Source organism: Camelus bactrianus, chromosome 17, assembly GCF_048773025.1.
Source record: "Camelus bactrianus isolate YW-2024 breed Bactrian camel chromosome 17, ASM4877302v1, whole genome shotgun sequence".
Classification (NCBI taxonomy): domain Eukaryota; kingdom Metazoa; phylum Chordata; class Mammalia; order Artiodactyla; family Camelidae; genus Camelus; species Camelus bactrianus.
The window spans coordinates 26038283-26059412 of record NC_133555.1 but is presented as its reverse complement, the minus strand read 5'-3'; the positions used below and the strand labels follow the sequence as shown (position 1 = coordinate 26059412).

At 42.6% G+C, this 21130-nt stretch overlaps 1 protein-coding gene across 8 annotated transcripts in view; it reads right to left on the bottom strand.

Annotated features, from left to right (window-relative positions):
• The window catches only part of FHIT (fragile histidine triad diadenosine triphosphatase), a 1253716-nt gene that overhangs the window by 217310 nt on the left and 1015276 nt on the right, over positions 1-21130 (bottom strand). For all 8 annotated transcript variants that reach the window (XM_045505414.2, XM_010968301.3, XM_045505417.2 and 5 more), the window contains 2 exons: positions 18236-18381; positions 15764-15793 (listed from right to left, as the gene is read on the bottom strand). In XM_045505414.2, the coding sequence (XP_045361370.1) occupies positions 15764-15793; positions 18236-18381 (176 nt within the window). The remainder of the gene's footprint in view (positions 1-15763; positions 15794-18235; positions 18382-21130) is intronic.

The window sequence follows — 21130 nt, the reverse complement described above, 5'->3', positions numbered from 1 at the left end:
CTGGCGTGCAGCTGGGTCTCAATAAACAATGGGTAAATAAAAATACGCTGCGCCAAGCACTGTGTGGAAAGTTTCCCATCTGTGGTCTCCTGTAAGACCCACAAAATCCCATGCAGGAGGGACTTGTAGTCTTACTTCAATTTCACGGACAAGAAAACAAAGGAAGAGAGAGTCAAACCACTTGCCTAAAGCCATTAAGCTAAGAGTGAATGGGCCCAGGAAAATCCTCAGGGCAAACAAATTCTTGTGAGCAAGGAAGACATTGTACAAATCAAAATCTCTCAGATGGGGAGAATGTGGCTCCTTGCGATCTGCCTCAAGGTTTATCCCATCAACTTAGGCTGGTAATATTAACTACTCTTAAACAAGGAAATGAAGATAATTCAGGTAAGTTCGGTTAAGCGGTGCATGGACAAGCGTCAGGTGGCCAAGAGAGTCCTGAAGTTAAATGCCACATTTTGTGTGTACCTGAAATTTTCCAAAGAAAATGCCCATAGCTTTCAGACCTGAAAGATTCTATGAATCCTCCAACAGCCAGAGTTTAATAAATTAGCCACTTTTCATTATATTATACTTCTGTCACCCTCAAAAAGTCCAAAGGGCTCCAAGTGCCTTTTGTATGCCTGCGAGAATGGAAATGATAAGCGTGAAAGCTTGGTGGGTATTAGTTATGAAAAGAGTCAGTCTCTGCAAACACCCCAAGTGTGGAAAGAGCCCCCAAAGATCACCAGTTATTTCAGAATATTAGTTCAGAATTCACTCCATTGTTGGCATTTGTCCACAGTGAGATCAAAAAGCAACTCTATCAATATTAGTGGATCTTGAAGATAGCTGACACCACAGGACCCCATAGCAGGGACCAGATTCGGTGGGCTTCAAAATATGAAAAGGAGACAACGAATTCCACCTCACGGCAGTGCCCATCAACAGGACCTTTCTAGCCATTTCATTTTCTACAGTCTTCGTCTGCAGCAAGAACGTCCAGACCTGAGGCTCCGTACTTGGGGAAGTCACCCTCATGTTCAACAGACATACACTGACAGCCTACTACGTTCCAAGAACTGCAATTACCCACTTGTCCCCTTGTCCTCTGGATAATTCCATGATTCTAGGCAACATGTTTAAAGGAGCAGAGTCACCAAAGAGAGGACACTCAGGTGTGGGGAACCAGTTTGGCGAAGGAGTAGAAACTGTGCCGTGTACATAGTTAGAGGCACTGATGATTCCTTAGGGCGAGAAGAGCACATTTCTTCCGACTCCTACAAGGGTTTCAAAAAGGAGAGGGAGTACAGAGTCAATCCAGAACGCCCACACTCCAGAGAGGATGGCCACAGAGCAAACATTCCACTCTTGGGATGCCGATTCACAGAAAGCAAGAAAGGCAAGAAGAGGAAGAGGTGGAGGAGGGAAAGAAGGAGGAGAAGAAGAAGTTGCAATAGCAACATCAAAAACAAACTTTAATTACTGATTTACTTATTGGAAGTTAGTCAATTTACAATGTTGTGTTAATTTCTCGTGTACAGCATGATTCCGTTGTACGTGTGCGTGTGTGTGTGTATTTATATATATTCCTTTTCATATTCTTTCTCATTACAGGTGATTATAAGGCACTGAATATAGTTCCTTATATTGTGTATCCCTATTTGTGTGAAAGCAAACTTTTCTAACTGGAGTTATCCAAAAGGAATTAAGATAGCTGTTAAAAAAAAAAAAAAAAAAAGAGGAAGCTAGCCATCATTCAAGGCATTTTACAAGGATGTACATATGAGCTAAACCTAAGACTATAAAACATAAAAGGTGGGTAAGTACCAAAAAGACTACTAAAACACAAAGAAACAAACACACTTAGCATGTGACCCTTTAAAACTGGTATGTTGATTATGCTGTTTGCAGAGAAGGTGGTCTCCACAAATCAGCTCATCACAAATCACACGTTTACCGCGTCTATTAACCTCATGACCTTGGGAGGTGACCCAGAGTCTTCCTTAACCTAAGAAGCATGCTGAGGATAATCAATTCAGTTGGCGATTAAAATACTGATTTATCTAACATATTTCCCCCAACTTAATCCCACCTCTTGCAAAGGCTGAAGGAACTCTGGGTGATCAATATGAACCCTTCTGCTACAGCACTCTCTCTCTTTTAAGCAATTCTATTATGGATAATTCATTAAACCTTGAATTTCTTTCCTATTTGTAAGTTTCAGCAAAATTTGGTCAGGTCTCAACACAGAATGTCAAGGAATAATTAGGACAGTTAGTAGTAATTTATCATTTCTGATAAATTTGAGTTTTCAAGCTTTCGCTGACTGCCTGTAGAAATCCATTAGCCAGTTCTACACAGATCACCATGAAATCTCCTTGAGCTTTGTGCAAACTGCTTTTCTATTTAACTGAAGTGAGCCAAAAGATGAGCCAATCCATTCCTGAAAATCTAGCCATCTATGTGCATGTTATCTGAGTGCGGCTGAGGCCGGGGCTTCAGACGAACTACTGTCATGGCTACTGGGTGTTATGTTGCCACGGGCAGTTTTGTTCCAACTGCTAAGGGTTAGAAATGTAGATTTCAGTTTAGAGCTTCAGAAAATATGCACAAGAATCTATGAACAGGCCAATAATACATTTTGCAGAGCAAATATTGCTTTGTACGTAGTCCACCAAAGATGAAAAGCTTGAAGAAGGCGGGAACAACAGCTCTGCACTACTTCTAAGAGAAGAATTTCATCAAGCCTTAACTGAAAACGGAGAACCCTGTGTTCTTTAGAGAGATTCATTTACTAGATGGTGAAAAATGAATGCTCTGGGTAATTTCATTTTGAATTGATTTATTTCTAAATGGGGGAAAATTGACACTTGGTGAAGAGAGTAAAAAGCAGGTCTCTGGGAAGAGCCAGCGAGTCTCAAGCATAACCCAATTATTTGAACACAGGAAATAAGAACACAGAAGGCAGGGTTGAAGGTCACCCAGGAAAGTCATTCCTCGCAGTGAATACCTTCCATCCCCTCCCAACAGACTCACAGAAAAACATAAAACTGAGCCATATTTCCAGTTTATTTCTGACACCTAAAACCCAATCAAAGTTCACTTTTTAAAAACCTTATAGTTATTCTCAATTAGATTGCACAGCAAATTAAATCATAAATTTCTCTATCCGAGCTCTGGTTGTCACATCCCTAAAATGCAACTTTCTTCCCTTTGGCACTTTATTTAAATCTCTGAAGCCAGGCTTGAATGCAAGTTATGGATTTGATAATTTGCTAATGTGGCCACGGTAATTGTTTTGAGCCATACTTATGATTTTATTGGATCTTACAACAATCAATAATAATCCATTGATGTCCCTGACTCTGGGGTTTTCTCACAGTCGATGAATGGGGCAGTGGATTCATTTTTAATGTACTCACTTAGCGCTCCCTCCCTGAAAGAGAGAGTCCTTATACTAATAAAGGCCAAGAAATGAATGGCATCGTGCACATACTTTACCTTGAAGAATTAGCTGCAGGATAAAATTTAAGGCGGAAAAAGAAGGGGAAGAATAGACTAACTGGGCCCATTCCGTCCAGCACCACCGTCATTAAAGTTAATGGAATTACCCTGTGGCCATGCACTGGAGGGAGCCTCTTGGAAGTTAAGCTCTTCTAGGGCCATTGATTCACAGATTTTCACTCAAAGGTTCCCACTGGCATGTGATGAGTAGTGCAGATATGCAGAAGCACTTTAGAAATCATTCGCTCAAACTGCTAGTGGAGCGTATTAAGGAGTAACAGTAACTGAATATTTTAGAGCAGATGATCACATAGAAGATGTTTTCCACTGGAAGCAGCAGAAAGTTCAGCTCTTCCTGGATTAAACAATAGGAGACCTGATTGAATCACCTAAGCGAAAAAGTCTACGTGTAGCGCAGGCTTCGGGGCTGGTTAATTCAGCCACGCAACAATGTCACCAAGGATCCGACTTCTTTCTATCTCTGCCATTCCGGCCTCAGTATCTGCTTCATTCTAAAGCAGGCTGCCCTAGAGTCCTAAGAGTGCTGCCAGCAGCGAGCAGGGTTACTGCTTTATTTACAAGCAATAGTAGAGAATTGTCTCTTCCCACAAGTCCTCCATGATGATGGTGTAAACGAAAAATAACTGCAAACCGTATCAGTAAACACAGAATGCTGAAGCCATCAAGTCAGCGGCTGCCCCCCCTCCCCCACCGCCGTGAAGACAAGCCTGCAGCCCAGCCTCTGCAGCCACTCACAATGGTGCACTCTGAGGGGACTCAGAATAAGAAAGGACAGGATACTGGCCCTAGATAGCTAGGTGCTTGTCAAAGGAATGAATTCAGTAAGCCCAAAGGTTTGCTCCCTCCCATACATAGAAAAATGCTAAATTCTTTAACTTGAGATGCCTGGTTTTCTTAATAAGAAATCTTTTATTGTTCCAACTACCTGGTCTTTGTTGTAAAACTCCTGTATATCCTAGCTCCTCCCCTACCTCTTTGGAGCAGTTTCTCAGAGTGATCTGAGAGGCTGTCAACCTGGCTTGAGTCCTCCTGCCAAATAAAACGCAACTCTTAAGTTTTAGGCTGTGCATTTATTTCGGTAGACACTTGGAACAATCATCCCTGAAGCTGACAGAATTCTACACTCTGAGCAATGTAGGTGAAAATTAAAGTCTTCACTGTGGCAAAGAGAACTGGCTTCTTCGGCCAGCGATGGGCAAACTATAGCCTCGGGGCCAAATCCAGCCTGCTGCCTGCTTTTGCAAATCAAGTTTGGTTGGAATATAGACACGCCCATTTGTACAAATTTATTTGCATATTTTGCACAGCTGCTTTTGTGCTACAAAGGCAGTTGTAAAATTGTGACAGAGACCATCTGGCCCTCAAAGCCCTAAAATGTTTACTATCTGGCCTTTTATGAAGAAGTTTGCCCGCCCCTGGATTAGACCAAAGGAGATTAACACCTGAAGCTATAGACGGACTCAAACACAGACTGTCCTCCTGGCTGCTAAATACTGTAGTGTAGAAACTATGCTGGGGAGACAACCATAGGGCTCAGAATAGACATGAGATCAAATTAGTCAAGTTTTTCAAAAATTGGCTTAGAAACGGTAGAGCTGGCTGGCGCTCTTTGAAGCCGCTCTCAAGTCCATAAAACCCCCACTCCTGGGCTCTCCATGTGCCTAGAGCCAACTAGCACCCTTAACCTCCACTCCTCACTTCAGGACCCTCTGCATACCTGCATTTCTGCGACACAGAAACATCTTCCCACGATGTGTGGTTACCCTGACAAAACTAACCATCCCTGGGAAACGGCTGCAGACAAGCATCCTGCCCTTAGCAGAGGAAATCCCCTTACTCAGAGTAGCCCCCGACAAGCCTTACAACCCATCAGATACCTGTGCACAAACTGATCACGCAGCCCCCTACCCCTTGTGTTCACAGCCCCTGGCCCTCAATAAAAGACCCTGCAGGTTCACCCTCAGTGCTCACACAGGCATCTCTCGTCTGTGTGGCCCGCTGTTGCCCATAGCAGCGTATCTATCAAATCTCCCTTTGTTCTTAAACTTCTCTTTGTCTTGGTACATCCTCCTACTGCCCACGCACCAGCCCGCACACTGGTCTGCTGTGTCCCCCAACAGGAACTTAATTTTAGGGGACTCATCATATTAAGCACATGTGAAATATCCTCTGCCCTTAGAATATAAACCAAACAACAAATACATCTAAAATAGAATTAAAATTCCTCACAGTGGCACTGTACTTAACACTGCTAGAACTGCCCTCCCGCCCACCTCTCACACTCACCTTCCACCACCTCTCTCCACCCCAAATTCCTGCCACCTGGTCTTCAATAATGTCCTAGACTGTGCCAAGCTCATCCCCACCGCCATTTCCTCTGCCCAGAACGCCCTTTCCTCCTTAGATCTTCACCTGGCTGGATCCCTGTCATTCCTCAGGCCCTGGTTTATGGGTCACTTTTTCAGTGGGCCCTTCCTGACCACCCTACCTAAAGCAGCCACACCACCCCGACTGCCCTCCCTCCCCCCATGTTACTCCTTTCACAGCACCCTGTTACCGCCTTTCTGATACCACTCAAAATCTCCAATTATTTTCTTTGTTCATTTTGGTGTAGAGGAAGACAGACAATAAGGTGAGAGTTGCTCCTTGGCTGCCCCCTCCTCCCACTGTACCCGGGGCCCAGCAGCCCCTGACACACAGGAGGTGACTCCGTCAACATTTACTGGGAGGAAGAATTAATATGAACTATACAAGCCACTCAGTCCTACTCTGTTATAGCACTTATTTCAACGACAGTCCTCAAAGACAGACAAGGATTACGACTCACTCTTCTTGGTCTCCCAGGCCCCGTGCTAAAAGCTGGAACACGGTAGGTAACAGATGAATAAATTAAAGAATACTAGACAGCAAAACACGAGCAGGCATGATGTTCGTTTCCCAGGAGGCAGGGATAGGGCACTCTCGGCAGTGAGCAAGCCATCCACCACAGACCAGAGCTGTTCCAACCAGAAGCAGCTACCTCAGAGCTCACTGGGTCCCCGGGCGGAGAGGAAGATAAAAGACCAATGTAAAGGCTACAGACGAGGGATCGTTTGTAGAAGAGGAGAAGGTACTACGTGACTTCCAAGGTCACTTGCCTCTCTGGGGATTCTGAGTTATCCCAGGCTCTGAGTTTCTTCCTCAAGAGTTGAGTTTCATCTCTGGTCATCTGATGGCAGAGCTGAGCTTGGAATCTCATTTATTCCTTTTCATGCCAGAACCTGCTTACACCTGGGAGCTTCTACAATTTACAACCAACAGATGAATCGAAACACTAATAAAAGGCCCTGCTGGGTTGTTTTTCAGGGCACCAGTATAGAAGGTATGGTAAGAAAATATTTTCTCAGGGAACAAGTACTGATATACAGACCCGAGGGTGGGAGATCTGAATGTGAACATTCAGATAAATGGATTTCACCACGAAGGAGAAGAATATTTGGTGAGTTTACTCTGTTCGCTCCATGTTGTTTACTCTTCTAAACCACGTTAGGCAAGGTTGACATCCTGAACAACGTCATGTTTATTTTTCACGTAACATCAAGAACAAGAAAAAGCGTATTTAAAAGGACAAACTATGGGGGAAAGAAATGGGAGTTTTCATTATCAGCATCCAGTAATATCATCTTTATGTTGAATGAGCCCAGAAGGATTTAAACCATCATTTTTGCCCGTTTCCCCAGACATTTGGGATTAATCCCATTCAGAATGCTTCCAGCAACTTCTGTCTCTATTTCCCTGATCTTGGTGGACGAGCAGCTTTTCCAGAGAGGGGATCTGCAATGAGAACCCAGGCGTAGGATTGATCCCTCATGACATGTAAAGCTAAATTAAAGAATCACACTTTCCTAGCGCTAACACACTTCACAAAGAAGTGGGGGGAGAATTTCTCACTGGGTCTGGCCTGAGGGCCGTTACTCTCACTAACCCAATATTTTTAGGAAGGTCATTATTCTAATTCTTTCATGTCTATGGCTCTGCAGGTTGCCATGTCTCTTATTCATTAGGCTTTCAATCTGACCCAGACTCTGTCATCAAACCCTTACTTTTCCAGCTGTGTTTTGAGCTTCGAGAATTACTTTACTAGTGGCTTTGGCATAAAGGGCAAAGAGGAGCCCCTGAGAGGAACTGAGTAATTCCAGATGAATGTGGGAGTAAGAATCAAGTCTAGGTCATCGAGACCAAGAATCAAAATGTATTTATATAAATAAATAAAAGAAGAGTCCATATAGCTGGGTAACCATCAGAATCCACTATGACCTTTTACGGGGCCCTACCCTCAGAGATTTGACCGTAGGAGGTGTGAGAACTAGTTATACGCTGAAGATAATATAGAAAAAAGAATGCATTAGAGTGGAAAATTCTTCTAATAGGACCCCTATGAAATAAAAATCCATTATAGAGGTAGCTTCTTATGTTTTCTTTTAAAATACATCTAAAATATCAATGGTATTACTAAATACAAATAACAACGGGAAACCAGGAACTTATTAGGTATGTAGTTAAAGGCCCCTGGGTACCCTTGACATCCCATGGTGTTCCTTTCCCTCACTACCTCATTCTAGGGGAATCCCAATCCAATGCCGTCCATTTTTCTAAGCAATATATAGATCCAGATTTTTTATACTTATATAGATAGCCTAGAAGTAACCTTTTATATTTTATAATTTTTGCTGCAACTCTGTAACGAATGGCTCAACTACAATGCCTGAACTGACCATTTATATTTTAATCAAAACTGTTGAATCCTTGTCAAATGATTAATTGGACTGAGTTGACTTCTTTTATTTTAAATTAACGTTTTAGCCAAGCCAATCATCTCAATGTTCACAGGTTTATAACCTTGACCTTAAAATGAAGCGGCTATATGGAGTTAGAGAATTCCATACGTCATGTCCTGGGCCTGAAACATATTCAGCAAAATAGTGAGAGAGAGTTGTGCCTTCAGTGATTATTTCCTGAGCACCCAGTATTCCACGACAAAATGACAACAGTGACTCACCACCCTTACTGCATCAACAGAGGCAAGAAGGAGATTCTGAAAAAGAATGCCTTACATTTATGTAGCATTTGGGGGTCTATACAGCACTCTGCCTTTCACACGATATTTGATTTGACGGCGATGAAATAAAACCCCCAAACTCTGAGCATCAGGTGTACAAGACAGTCCACTGCAACCTGTAAGACACTGACGTTAAGGATGTGTCTGCAATATTTGCCACACTTTTTGTGTCATGGATCTCAAAATAAGTTTAACAGCCAAACAGCCACTTTGCTAAGTGTCAGGGCCTCCAATTATATAATGAATTTGTTTGGTAGCACTAAATGAAAAATTAAACACCTAAAACATATAATTCTGCTGTAAATTGACAGATGGCATTTAGGTTAGTTCCCCTCCACCTACATAATAAAGTTACACAGGGAGTCCTCTGGGTATTTTTAGATGGAAGCCGACATTACTCTAAGCAGGGGAAAATAATGCACAGGAATCTGTGTTGAGGGAGACAAAATATTTACAAAACCTCTTTTTGTGCATCTCTGGCTATGCGTACGAGATGCAGGGTGTTTTTAGGAAGAGAAAGATAGATGACAGAATGCCAAGTCGAGCTTTCAGACAGGCCTGTGTTTGCATCCCAGCTCTCCTATCAGTTGTGGGGTTTTTTTTTTTGTTTTGTTTTTGTTTTCTTTTTTGGTAAGTGACAACGTCCATAAACCTTGGTTTTCCCAAGTGTAAAATATCAATGCCCAATTTTGAGGATTGAAAGGATTAAGTGAAAATTATAAAACAAATAGCAAAAACTTACTGAGACTTCCCTATGCTTCAAGTGTTTTGTTAAAGGCATTTACAGGGATTTTAACCTGTTTGGTCTTCACAACACCCCAAGGGGGCCAGATAGTAGAAAGGTCCCCAATTTTTTACATTTATAAGTAGGTGCTGAGACTAGGAAAGGTTGACTTTGGCAAGTGTCAGCAAACTGATAGTTGGCAGTTCTGGGAATGAAACCAGGCCATCTGGCTCCAGCAGTCCTCACTCTTCCTCAGTACGTTTCGGTCCTGATGGTACTTCGCCTCTACCCTCACTTCATCTCCAGCATCCCCCGTCCCACCCACCCAAGCTGCCTGTGAATTTGAGAGAGCAGGGGGAAAATAAATAAATAGGAATAGGGGAATACCAGGGAGCTTGGCTAATTTTTCTTTCTGTGCTTTGATCCAAATGGCATTGTGCAAATCAAAATCAACTAATTAGAAATGGTAAAACTCAGAGATTTGATACTTACTTAGAAGAGGGCTTCAGGGTTTAGTGGGAAAGACGAAGTTTCCCACGGGAGACACACAGGCTCATCTTCCCTTCTCCTGCCTGGAGAGCCAGAGACCAGGGATTTTGCCCCCCAAATCACCAGGAGGAGAAGGGGGGTCAGAGACATGTACCTGCCGAGGGGAAGGTGGGCTTGGAGGCATCCACTCCCATATGCACGCCCAAATCCCTGCCTGGAGCACCAGAACTGGCTTTGGTTTACCAAACTCAGGCAAACAACTGGATTCATTCTCAGGGCAAAGATGCAAATTGTAAGGCAAATGAACAAGATAAAAGCTTACTGCATCCTGAAGATACTAATTCTTCAGCAGTAAATGCATGCATTAGATATAAACAGAGGCAAGGCACTTTTCCTCATGGCTTTAATCAAAGATAAAAGTTCACTGGCAAATTATAGCTCTCTTGCAATTTCTTTCCAAGTGAAAATAATAAACAGATCCAGTAAAATCATTTTTATTCTTAAGATGTTGGTTTCTCTTTCCTGTGTACACCAAATATTAGGAATTCTTTGGGGTAGAAAGCAAGTCACTATGAGGAGATTCCTCCACTTTGTGTCATTTCTTTGCTTAGTGGCTTTGCACTGGAGTGAAATATACATGAGCACGACTTTCGGTGTTTGTTAAAATGCAGAGTCCTGGGTCCCACACCAGACCTACTGAATCAGCGTAGCGGGCAGGCAGGTTTCTGTTCTATTGAAACCTACTTCAAGTCACTGTGAAGTACACTGTTGGATCAGGACCACAACTTACTTGTTACCACCTAGGGGTGCAGCAGAGGTTAAAAATATCTCAGCAGATATTTTTCCCTGAGATTATTAAGGCACATTTATGAATGTCCAAGTGGTCAGTTTTATGAAAGTTTAAACTAGATATTCAAACTGCACAAGTCATATGATCAGAAGAAAGTTTTTTTTCATGAATTTAAGTGAAAAGGCAGTAATTAATAATAAGACAATTCAGTGTATAATCAAGTGAACTTGGAAGGGCCACAAACATTCTCCTAAAGTGAAAACTCAGCCTGTTTTAGGGATGAGGAAACTGAGGGTAAGATTAAAATTAAGAAGCACGCATGTGGCCTCAGAGACAATATGTCGTGGGCTAAGCTATCTATTCACATCTTCTTACTGGTTTCTCAGTACAATAGGTAGGTTTTCTCCATTTGAAAAAATGAAGAAACAGATGTTCAGAGAAGTTAAGAGGCTGGCCCAAAGTCACACAGCTAACAAATTAGTAGAGCTAATATTCCAACAGCGCCTTTGACTGATGTCACAGTGTATTAACTCTTTGGACTTTATTAAGACTTAAAATGTCCTCTAAGTTCATGAACTGAAAAGACTACCAAATCTCCTTTGGTTAAAACAACAACAACAACAACAAACAAACAAACGAACAAAAAACCAAAGAAACTCTTTAGTGAATAAGCACTTGTTTGTTTTTTCATTTTTAAATCACAGTTCTTCAACGAATTCCTTTTCCTGTTCTTTCCAAAGCAGTCTGAAAAAAGTAACTGCTAATGTATCAACAATTATTAAGAGACACTTCTCACTGCATTCATACTATAAAATTAAATATCTAAGTAGAAGATTCAAGTGCCATAAACACAGAAGAGTGTAAGCAAGCATATTTTATTAATAGCTCTTACAAAATTCTAGATTACCTGCCTGCCATAAATCTCTCTCTCTAATATACCTAAAACACTCTCCCACCCGGAGATGCACATAGTAATTGCTCTGAAAGCTCACATTAACCTTCCTCAGTAGTATCTCTTTTAATGGACTGATTGCCTTAATGATTTGGCTGGCTGAAATTATATTTCGGAGAATGATCTGGGAACCTGATTACTGGAAATTCTGGCTTTTGTCAGTGATACCAGAATATAGGAGATTCCTGATAGAAATCCCCGAAAACCCAGGCCCGTGACTGCACACTGAAATGCAAACACATATCATCTGCTTCCTCATGTTAACTGAAGTCAGGAACTCAGAAGTACAGACCTGTCCTATCACGTGAAGTACCATAATCATCTCCGTTCTCCCTGCACTGCCCAAGAGAGCCACAGTGAATAATGACAAAACACAGGTTCTCATGAAGCTCACATCCTCCAGGGACTAAAGAAACAACACAGGTACAGGAAAAAAAAAAAAAAAAAAGGAACATGCAAATAAATAAGAGACAGTAAAGAATGCCTTGAAGGAAATCAAATAAGGTGTGGACAAAAAATAATGTCACCTGCCTTTTCAGTAAAGAGAGGGTGTTGCCTGACCCAAGATGCCACTGCTGCTGACCCCAGTGGTGCGCCCTGAGGGGAATTCAGGACGGAGGAAGACGGGCTACCAGCCCTAGAGAGTAATGATGCCGATCAAAGGAATCATCTCAATGAGCCTGGACTCTTGCCTCTTCCCGTACACAGAAAAGCACTCAGATCATTAAGTTGGGATGTCTCTTTTTTTGTGATCAGCAGTAATTCTTGTGTGCTTGTTTTTTGCCAAAGTTCCTATATACCTTGGCTCCTCCCTTACCTCTTTGGAACAGTTCCTTAGAGCTATTGAGAGGCTGCATCCTGGGCTACAGTCCTCAGGAAGGTCTCTGAATGAACCATAACTCACAACTTTTAAGTTGTGGTTTTTTTGTTTTGTTTTTTAGTCAACAAAGGCAAACAGGATGCGGAATACGGGGTCAGGGGAGGGCTACTTCAGATGGGAAGGGGCGGTAAGGCTGAGGATACAGCAACAAACGGCTGCACATGTATACGGTGTATGTAAATGCCTACGGTGACGCACAGCTGAGAACAGAAGGAAGGGTTGTCTCTCAAGCCTGCAGGATGTCCACATTGCTGCAACAATCGCTTGGTGGATAGCAGTGCCCTCCCCCTTATACACTCAAAAAGGAGAGTGAATCTTCAATCGAGAAATCAAGAAATAAGAAGTCACTTTTTTTCCATTTGATATTGCCTTTCCTGTTACAAATGTCTTACTGAGTCAGGCCACCCTTGTTCTTCGCAAAGCAGAATTTAAAGCCCACAAAACAAGAAACCCTAAAGGGGCACCATGTTCAGGAGGCTGACTCAGTGGTGCACCTTCGCTAACAACCACCGTGGCTTCGGGGGAGGACATCATTACCGAGCTTAGCGCTGCTACCACCCAGCACGAGGCAAAGATGGTTCAGAAACCCACACGTCAGGCGGGATTCTAAGAGTCAGACACAGAAGCCAAGATGAAGAAAACAGTCCTGCGCTTCCCGTGGAAGGCTGTCAAGTACTGCCTCAAAATGTTCAGCAGTGCATTTGAAATGCTCAGTTGTGAGCTGCAGTTTTCAGCACTGGAGAGCTAGGTATTGAAGACGTGACTTTGCTGCCTGGAGGGGCTGACCCGTAGCTTCCAGGGGTCAAGGTTATGTGTCCATTCCCACCTATTATCTTCACACCATAAAATGGCAAGACCGGCAGGTATCTACACTCTGAGAAGAATCATGGGATGGGCCTGTCAACAATGAAGAGTCTCAAGCCCCAAGTGCAAAGATTCTAAATCAGGGGATTTACAATAAAAATAGAAATATCTTTTTGTTTTAAACTAACAATAAAATTCATTTTCACGTAGGTAGTGTAAGGTTAACACTTACAAAAAGTCGATCAGACAACTTCTGGTATGTAGACTTGGTCTAAGAGGACAGTGAAAACTTTGCCAACCGTTGAGGTTTTAATTATATGTACAGTTGACCCTTTAAAACTCAAAAGTGAGGGGCACTGACCTTCCTGCACAGTGAAAATCTGTGTGTAATTTATGGTTGGCCTCCATCTATGAGCTTCTGCATCTGTGCCATTTTGTGATCCAAGCCTGGCCACAGTGCTTGCCCTTGGACAGATCTCAGTAAGGGAAGTAAGGGAAGTAAAGGAATGCAAGAACAAAGGAAAAACAGTCAAGAAACAAGAGTTCAGCAATAAAACTGAGCCCTAGTTCCTTCTCCAGGGGTGTACAGAACAACCTGCTACAAGTCTTTGAGTTCTGCACCCAAGTGGAGGATGGAGTGATGGTGTTGACCCTCCTGATTTCAAACAACTAAAGCTTGGACTCTGTCGACCTTTGCCCCAGTTCTATGCTGCATTCCCCTCTGCCCAAACCCCTTCATGAATATGCATGTATCCATAGCTTAAGACTTCCCCAAGTTTGCTGTTTAAGGAGACATTGCTTTGGGAAAGATCTCTGGTGTTCTTCTCACATGATACATGTAATAATCAGTCCTTCCTTCTCCCACTCTTTGTCTTGGTTGGATCCATTGGCTCGACACCCACCATGAGGAAATCCGGTCTTCAGGTAACACAACCACTACCGTTATCTAATTTCACATTTTCATCATTCCAAAAGAAACCCTGCACCCATCAGTAGGCACTTCCCATTCCCTTCCTCCTCCAGCTCTGGGTCACCACTGATCTACTTTTTTGCCTCTATTCAACACCGGCTTGTCTAGGAAATATTTTAATGCCCATTCAAACTTCCAAAATAAAAATTGGAAATCATATAACCTATATATTCATGTAAGTTTTAGGTGTGTTTCATTTGTGCATATTACCAGTCTGTGCATTCCACTTGACATGGTTTGACATTCTCCCATGGTACTAGCCATGCCTCTGCAGCATGACTTTCAGTGGCTGAAGGAATTCCATCAAACAGATCCCGCACAGAGCACCTAACTCATCTGGTATTATTGGAATTTACATTTGAATATTGCTTAAAAAAAAAATCTAGTAACCAGACTTAAACATTTATGTTTTATATTTCAAGAAACAAATTCAAAATGAAGCTACTTATATTATACAGTTTTTTTTAAGCATCTGCGTATTTTAGAAGCCTGGCAGGGAGGTAGAGGAAAGCTGCGAGTCCCCTCTGTCCTTATCACATTGTGTGTCTAGAGCAAGGCTAGCTCTTTTTTATCACAAGGAATTTGGTGGCAGTCCCCATAGGCCATTCGTTCCTCCAAAATACTTCCGAGAGCTTTCTAAAGTCCCACAGTAGCTACATAAAACATGAAAGCCACACGCAGACTAATATCAAAAGAGGACTGTGTCTATTTGGCATTGTTTGGTACCCAACATTACTTTATTTGCTCATAGCCAATCTGAAAGCCATAGAACCTTATTTTGCAAAGAATAACATTAGCACCCCAGTTAGACTTGCTTCTGATTTCCAGCACTGAAAAAAGAAAGAAAGAAAGAAAAAAGACCCTCTTTATGATTTAAGCATAGGAACTAACTGCATAGGAAGTTGCATTTGTAGGAAGGAGGCTGAAACCCAGCTTCAGAATCAGCCAGGATTTTCTTCTTTTATTTTATTTCTTAGGGAAGCAGAGACTATCCTAATAAACCCTCCTTCCCTCTTCTGGCACACTTAAAAAGCCATTTTTGAGCTCCTCTGACTCCATTACACTGAACTTTAGTATTAAGCACAAAGGGAGGGAAAGAGTTGGTGTGCGGGGGGAGAGAAGGAGAAGACAGGAGCGAGGGGCGAAGGCGGAACGGGGGGACATCATGTCAATTAGCGCATGTCAGAGACGCCCAGGCTTAGAGGGGACTCACCAGCCCACACCAGGCATAGGGGCTGTTTCCTGGACGCTTCCTCTCATGAGCTCCTTTGACTTCAGTTTCTGTTTCAAGACTCCAGGATTTAGTTTCTGTTTTAGCATTTGCACAGTAGTAATTTTACTACAAAACTTAATGTCTTGTAAACTAATAGGAAACATATTGCTTGGCAAAGTTTATAATGTCAGGATTTATGGCTCTAACACCGAGGGTCTCTCTGACCTCAAAGATAACACAGTGAAACAGCAAAGTGCTCCAAATGACTCTGTGTGACTTTTCATTCGTTCTCATAATTGCCCCCTGTTGATTTGTATACACATAATAAGCACTCACCTTCACAGTCTGACCGGCTTCTGGGCCATCCTAGAAGTAGGGGGGAAAAAAAAAGGAAAAACACAGGTGAGAACAGGTAGATGGTATCTCCTGCTTATTCAGAAATATCGCCCATTAATAATTTGGATCCAATTTCATTGTGTGTTAATTTATAGTTTTCTCATGGGGCCATTTGCTTCAAATGTGTGGGACCTGACAGTTCTCCATTTCTGCCTAAGAGTAGGTGAGAAGTTATGGATAAAAATGATATAAATTACCCTGTCAGCCAACCCTCTTCCTACTTTTCATGCTCTTTGCTTTTGGCTATGGTTTTAACTGCATTAAAGGAAGACTGGAAACGTTTAGGGAGGTGAAGTATCACACCTCTTGGTTATCTTTAACCAGAGGTGATTTAATTAATGTCTGATGGCTTTAAGTCTCTATTCAGGAAATCTGCTATCAATGTACTCCATTAAGCAAGAATATGGGCTGTCTCATGTAGGAGGCGCTCCCAAGAGTGAGCCCTCTCTGGGTGTTCCTGACCTTGGGAGAAAAGGTGGAGGCCTTCACTGAGGCTGGGCTCTTTCTGCCTTCTGAATCCTTCCCCTGCCTTCTGAAGCCCAACAAACTATTTGCTTAGCTGAAAATAAGCAAACCCGTCCAGTCACCAGCCATGCACCCAAGCAAAAGCAAGCACTCCGCTGGTTTGGAATGGCACAACAAGCCATGTTTCTATACCCAGAAACATCAAGACTGAATTAGAACTCTGCAAATTTAGGTAAGTCTTCCTACCTCTATGACCCGGACAGACTGACAGAGTGAGAACTCTCACCCTACTGCGGCCAGGATTAAGCAGCCCTGTGTAATCAGTGGGTTCTGAACTTGGAGTCGCAGCCCACGAGTGGGTCATAGAGTCACCTTGATGGGCTGTGATCAGCACTGAAGCCCAAGAGAAATCAGATAACAGAACAAACACTATTCAACTGCATAGAATGGGTAAACACTGTTTTGTGAAACTTTGGTTTCCTTTATCCACACCTATGTGTGGGGTGAGGGGAATACATGATTGTGAAATAAATACATATCTTATTGTAGGTTCAAGTTTTAAAAAGTTTAAGGAGGGAGGATATAACTTAAGTGGTAGAGCACATGCTTAGCATGCACGAGGTCCTGGGTTCAATCCCCAATGCCTCCATTTGAAACAAAATAAATAAATAAACAAGATAAAAAGCTTGAAAACACCACATATATGAAAATGCTCTCTGTGCTAGGTACAAGTCAGTTCCTATGTTTATGGAATTAACTTTCTATCAAATCAAGGTTGATAACCAGCACTGGCCATTTCCCACAAATGTGAATTTTCTTCTAGGGTTTTGTTAAACACTGACACATGACAGATGTCTTCATCTGCCTTTATTTGGGCTCTCCTTTATTTGGAAACATGATTTGCAGCATAAGTCTGATAAACCCACCCTGACCTTAACTATCTGCTTGAAGGTGACTCAAAGGGGTTGACGTATAACACACACACGATATTTTATAGGGAAATTTACAGACTCTCGACACAGACATGGCAGCGCAATTTTTTTTTAAGCATGCAGATGAGCATTTCTAGTCAGAGCTGAAGACAGCAGCCTTCTTTATCTGTTCTCTTTGAAAGTCTGTGGGGGAGAGCTGCGGGGGGTGGAGGAAGGGCAGTAAACACCTAGTTTAACTAAAGCATTGAGGACAAGACCTCACATCTTTCCAAAGGGTTATTGCAGAGTCATAAAATTTCCGGGCCATAAAGGACTTTCGTTATGTATAGATCCCCCCTGCTCTTTCCCTAGGGGATATGAAGGGGTTCAGAGTAAGTCACTATTTATTCAATTCCCACAGCTGATGACCCAGCACAGAGCCCTCCTCCCACGCTGGCAAATGTTGGTTCAACTTCTGCCTAAAGATCTCCAGTGACTGGGGGGCGGGGGAGGTCTAACTTCTCTACTGGGAAGTGGGCCACACTGAATACGCAGTCAACCCAGCTTCATACCAACCCATAATCAATTACTGAGACCTGCATTAAGGAGAAAAGGTCAGCCTTACGAGGGTGAGGCCCTAGCTAACCTGCATGTCTCTGCACCCCTAGAAACAGAGCTGGGCTAAGTCCATGCAGTGCTCAAATATACTTATCCTGGAATGAAAAAGACTTGTCCAGCCCCAGTTCCAATAAAAGATCTGGAATGTCTTAGCACTCATTAAATGACTGTACTCCCACCTGCTTGGTAAACAAGGCAGCAGGCGCTGTCTCAACCAATAATCTGCCTTGTCCACCAAGTCCACCTTGGGGCCTGTGGACAGTAGGGTGGTCCTGGACAAACGTCTTTTTCTGCTGTTATGTAAGATGTGAACAACCTCAGCTGCATTCCTGGTGAGATGTCAGCTTACAAGGGAGAGAGACCAATGCTAGGGTTTGAGAAGGAAGGAAAATAATGTCTGTGCTATCTGAACACCCACCTGCATGGAGAAGGTGAGGGAGGTCCCCTGGAAATGCTTCTCCACCACCATCCCGACTCTCTGGGTTGCCTGAAACAGATCGGCCACTTCATCGGGACGCAGGTCTCGAAAGCGCTCCACTGGCCGAAGGGGACACACGAGGACATCTGCAGTGAGGTCTGCTAAGGAACACTCTGCTTGCTTTGGGGAGTATTTTTTTACCAAGAAGTTTATACCCACAGTACTGAATCCCCTTGGCCCAGGGCCTGAACCTGCAAAGACTAAGGAATAAAAGAACAAATATTTACCCACCACCGAACTCCAAGGAGTTCAAAGAGAGCTTACAAACACGGTTAATTATACTTTGAAGGAGAAGCTGTGGGGCACTGAAGAAATTCTTTTAAGAGAAAAGGATGTTAGTGTTCAGAGACTCACATGCTGGCTGAAATAATAATGCCACGAGGCAAGATCTATTCTGGACCATTATCTCCTGACCCCTATTCTAAAGCTCTGTCTTCTCAAGCAGCCGAAGAAGTCCCTGGGTTGGAAAACCAACTGGCATCTTCAGTTGGTTTTTCCATGCAGAGCATCAGAATCAAAATTACAAAAGTAGTTGTTTTTCTTTATTATTTTTAAAAGGAATATAGACATTCTGAAAATGTACAGTGAACTTCATCTATAACCAGGAGATGTGCCATGTGGTTAAGCAATTTATGACCAGCGTTCTTCAAACTGATCATTAGGAATTCAAGAAGAGAGGTGACAGTAATTCATTAATTTAAGAAAAGGGTTGTCTGCCTATGTGAATGAAACCAGCTAAATGCATTCTACGAATTAGACGAGTCCACATATATTTATGCTATTTATCTGAACAAACAACAAGGTCTGGAGGAAAAGGATCTAAGTTTGATCATTTGTTGGTAGCAAATAGATATTCCGTGTTACGCCATCAATAACATTTTAGCTCCTTTTTATATTCATACTCATCACACATGTATGGCTGTATACAATACATATACATGACTGCATATGTGTATATACACACCTAGGCTACGTTAATTTTTGTTTAGTTTTCAGGTACCAGCAGGAGAGAAAACATGCTAATGTTCTTTTCTGTTTCCTTCTCTTTTCTTGTTTTAAGAGAGTATGCTTCTGCCTCGAGCTAGGCAGCTAAAGGGCATAATAAAACCACAAGTCTGCAATTGCTAGTCTCACCAGAATACCAAGCATTTTAGCCCGTCACACTATCGGTAGGACTCAGGGCCCAAGGGGAAATGCACTGAGCTCAGCTGGGCAGGCCTGATTTCCATAAGACAAGAGGGGAAAAAGAAAGAGGGAAAACTGATTAATTTTGCTCATAATCAGGAAATTCATGTCAATGGTAAACTAGGAAAAGGACTATTTGTTTAATCTGAGTTCATTTTTCAAGAGAGGAGAAGGGAGGCCTTCACCCACAGGGCATCTGATACTTAAAAAGATAATTATCCGTCTTTGGCAGGGCTGCTTTATTATCATGGGTCAATGAACCATTTAGAAATGAAGAATTTCCTTTCATTTCCTTTCAGCAGATTGCCAGCCTCCACTCCTACTGAGTTGCTTTTTTTTGTTGTTGTGAAAAGAGACCTTTCCCCATCTTCCTCCTCCCTGCTTTAATTTACACCCTCCCTTAGGCTCTGACTTCACCAAACCACAGGCAGGTGATGATTTTGCAAGCTTCCAACAATACTCATAATCGCTGTGGTTGGCTGTGTCTACACACAACAACTAAGCGGGGAAGGAATAACGTTTTATTTAAACAATCGCTCACTGTGAATACTGGTGGAATGAATCTGGCCATCTTTGAGTCTAATGTAACTTGAGCAGTATCAGTGACATCTGAAAGTTTTTTTTCAATGCCATAAAAAATCTCATCTTACGACCTGTCCACTTTGCTTGCCTGATGCTGAGGATTAGTTTGACTCAATGTTTAATGAATCAGACTGTTTACAGAACTGAATCAAAATGGTCGAATCTATGAGATGTTTTAGCCTGTGTATACCTAACCGCAGGGGGATATATCACATACATTTATTGTTTTAACTGAGTATTAATAATAGTAATACAATGTCACAAAACACTTAAACAGGCTAAACACATTCTCATTCAGGTGAGTATTTTTCACCAACCCATTTAAGCAACAATGTCCCGACATAATACCCTGTGCAACCCAACCCTCTGTTAAAAAGTCATCTTATCTGCATATAACACACACACATGCATTGTGATACAAATAATAGTAAGAGGAAATGGAGATAACTTTCATGGCTGCGTACTTAGGTAGGCGTTCGTGTGGGTGATCGTTGTCTTTGTCCTTTGTCCCCAGAGGATGGCCAAACAGGAATCTCAACCTAGAAATGGCCACACAAGTAGGCGCCACCTCACTGTGCGGGAGGTAGACGGGTCTCGAGTTACAGACAGACGGTGGGGCTCTGGAACCCCTGGGTGCAGTGTGAGTAGCTGAGGTGGCCAATATCAGAATCTCTGTCCATCCCCCACCTCCCCCACCTGGAGCCACTGTAGACACAAGTTGGGCATCAGATAGTCAGCAGCAACCATCTCCCCTCACTTCCTTTATAACCAGAGCAGAGAAGAGCCTGTGCCTTAACCCCACCACAGGCTGCACTCCTGAGCCTCTTCTTTCCTCACCCCTCTCTGGCATCCTCTGTATCTGCCATATTTGCTTTCTTTCTGTTCTTCAGACACACTACGCTCCTTCCCAGATGTGGGGGCCTTTGTGCTGGTTATGTGTTCTGCCTAGAATTCAGTTCGCAATGATCTTCACAAGGCTGCTTCTTATCATGCAGATTCTACTTCCACTGCCACTCTCTCAAAAGAACCTTTAACTGCTGTGGAGTTTAAACTGCTCCCTGCTTACTC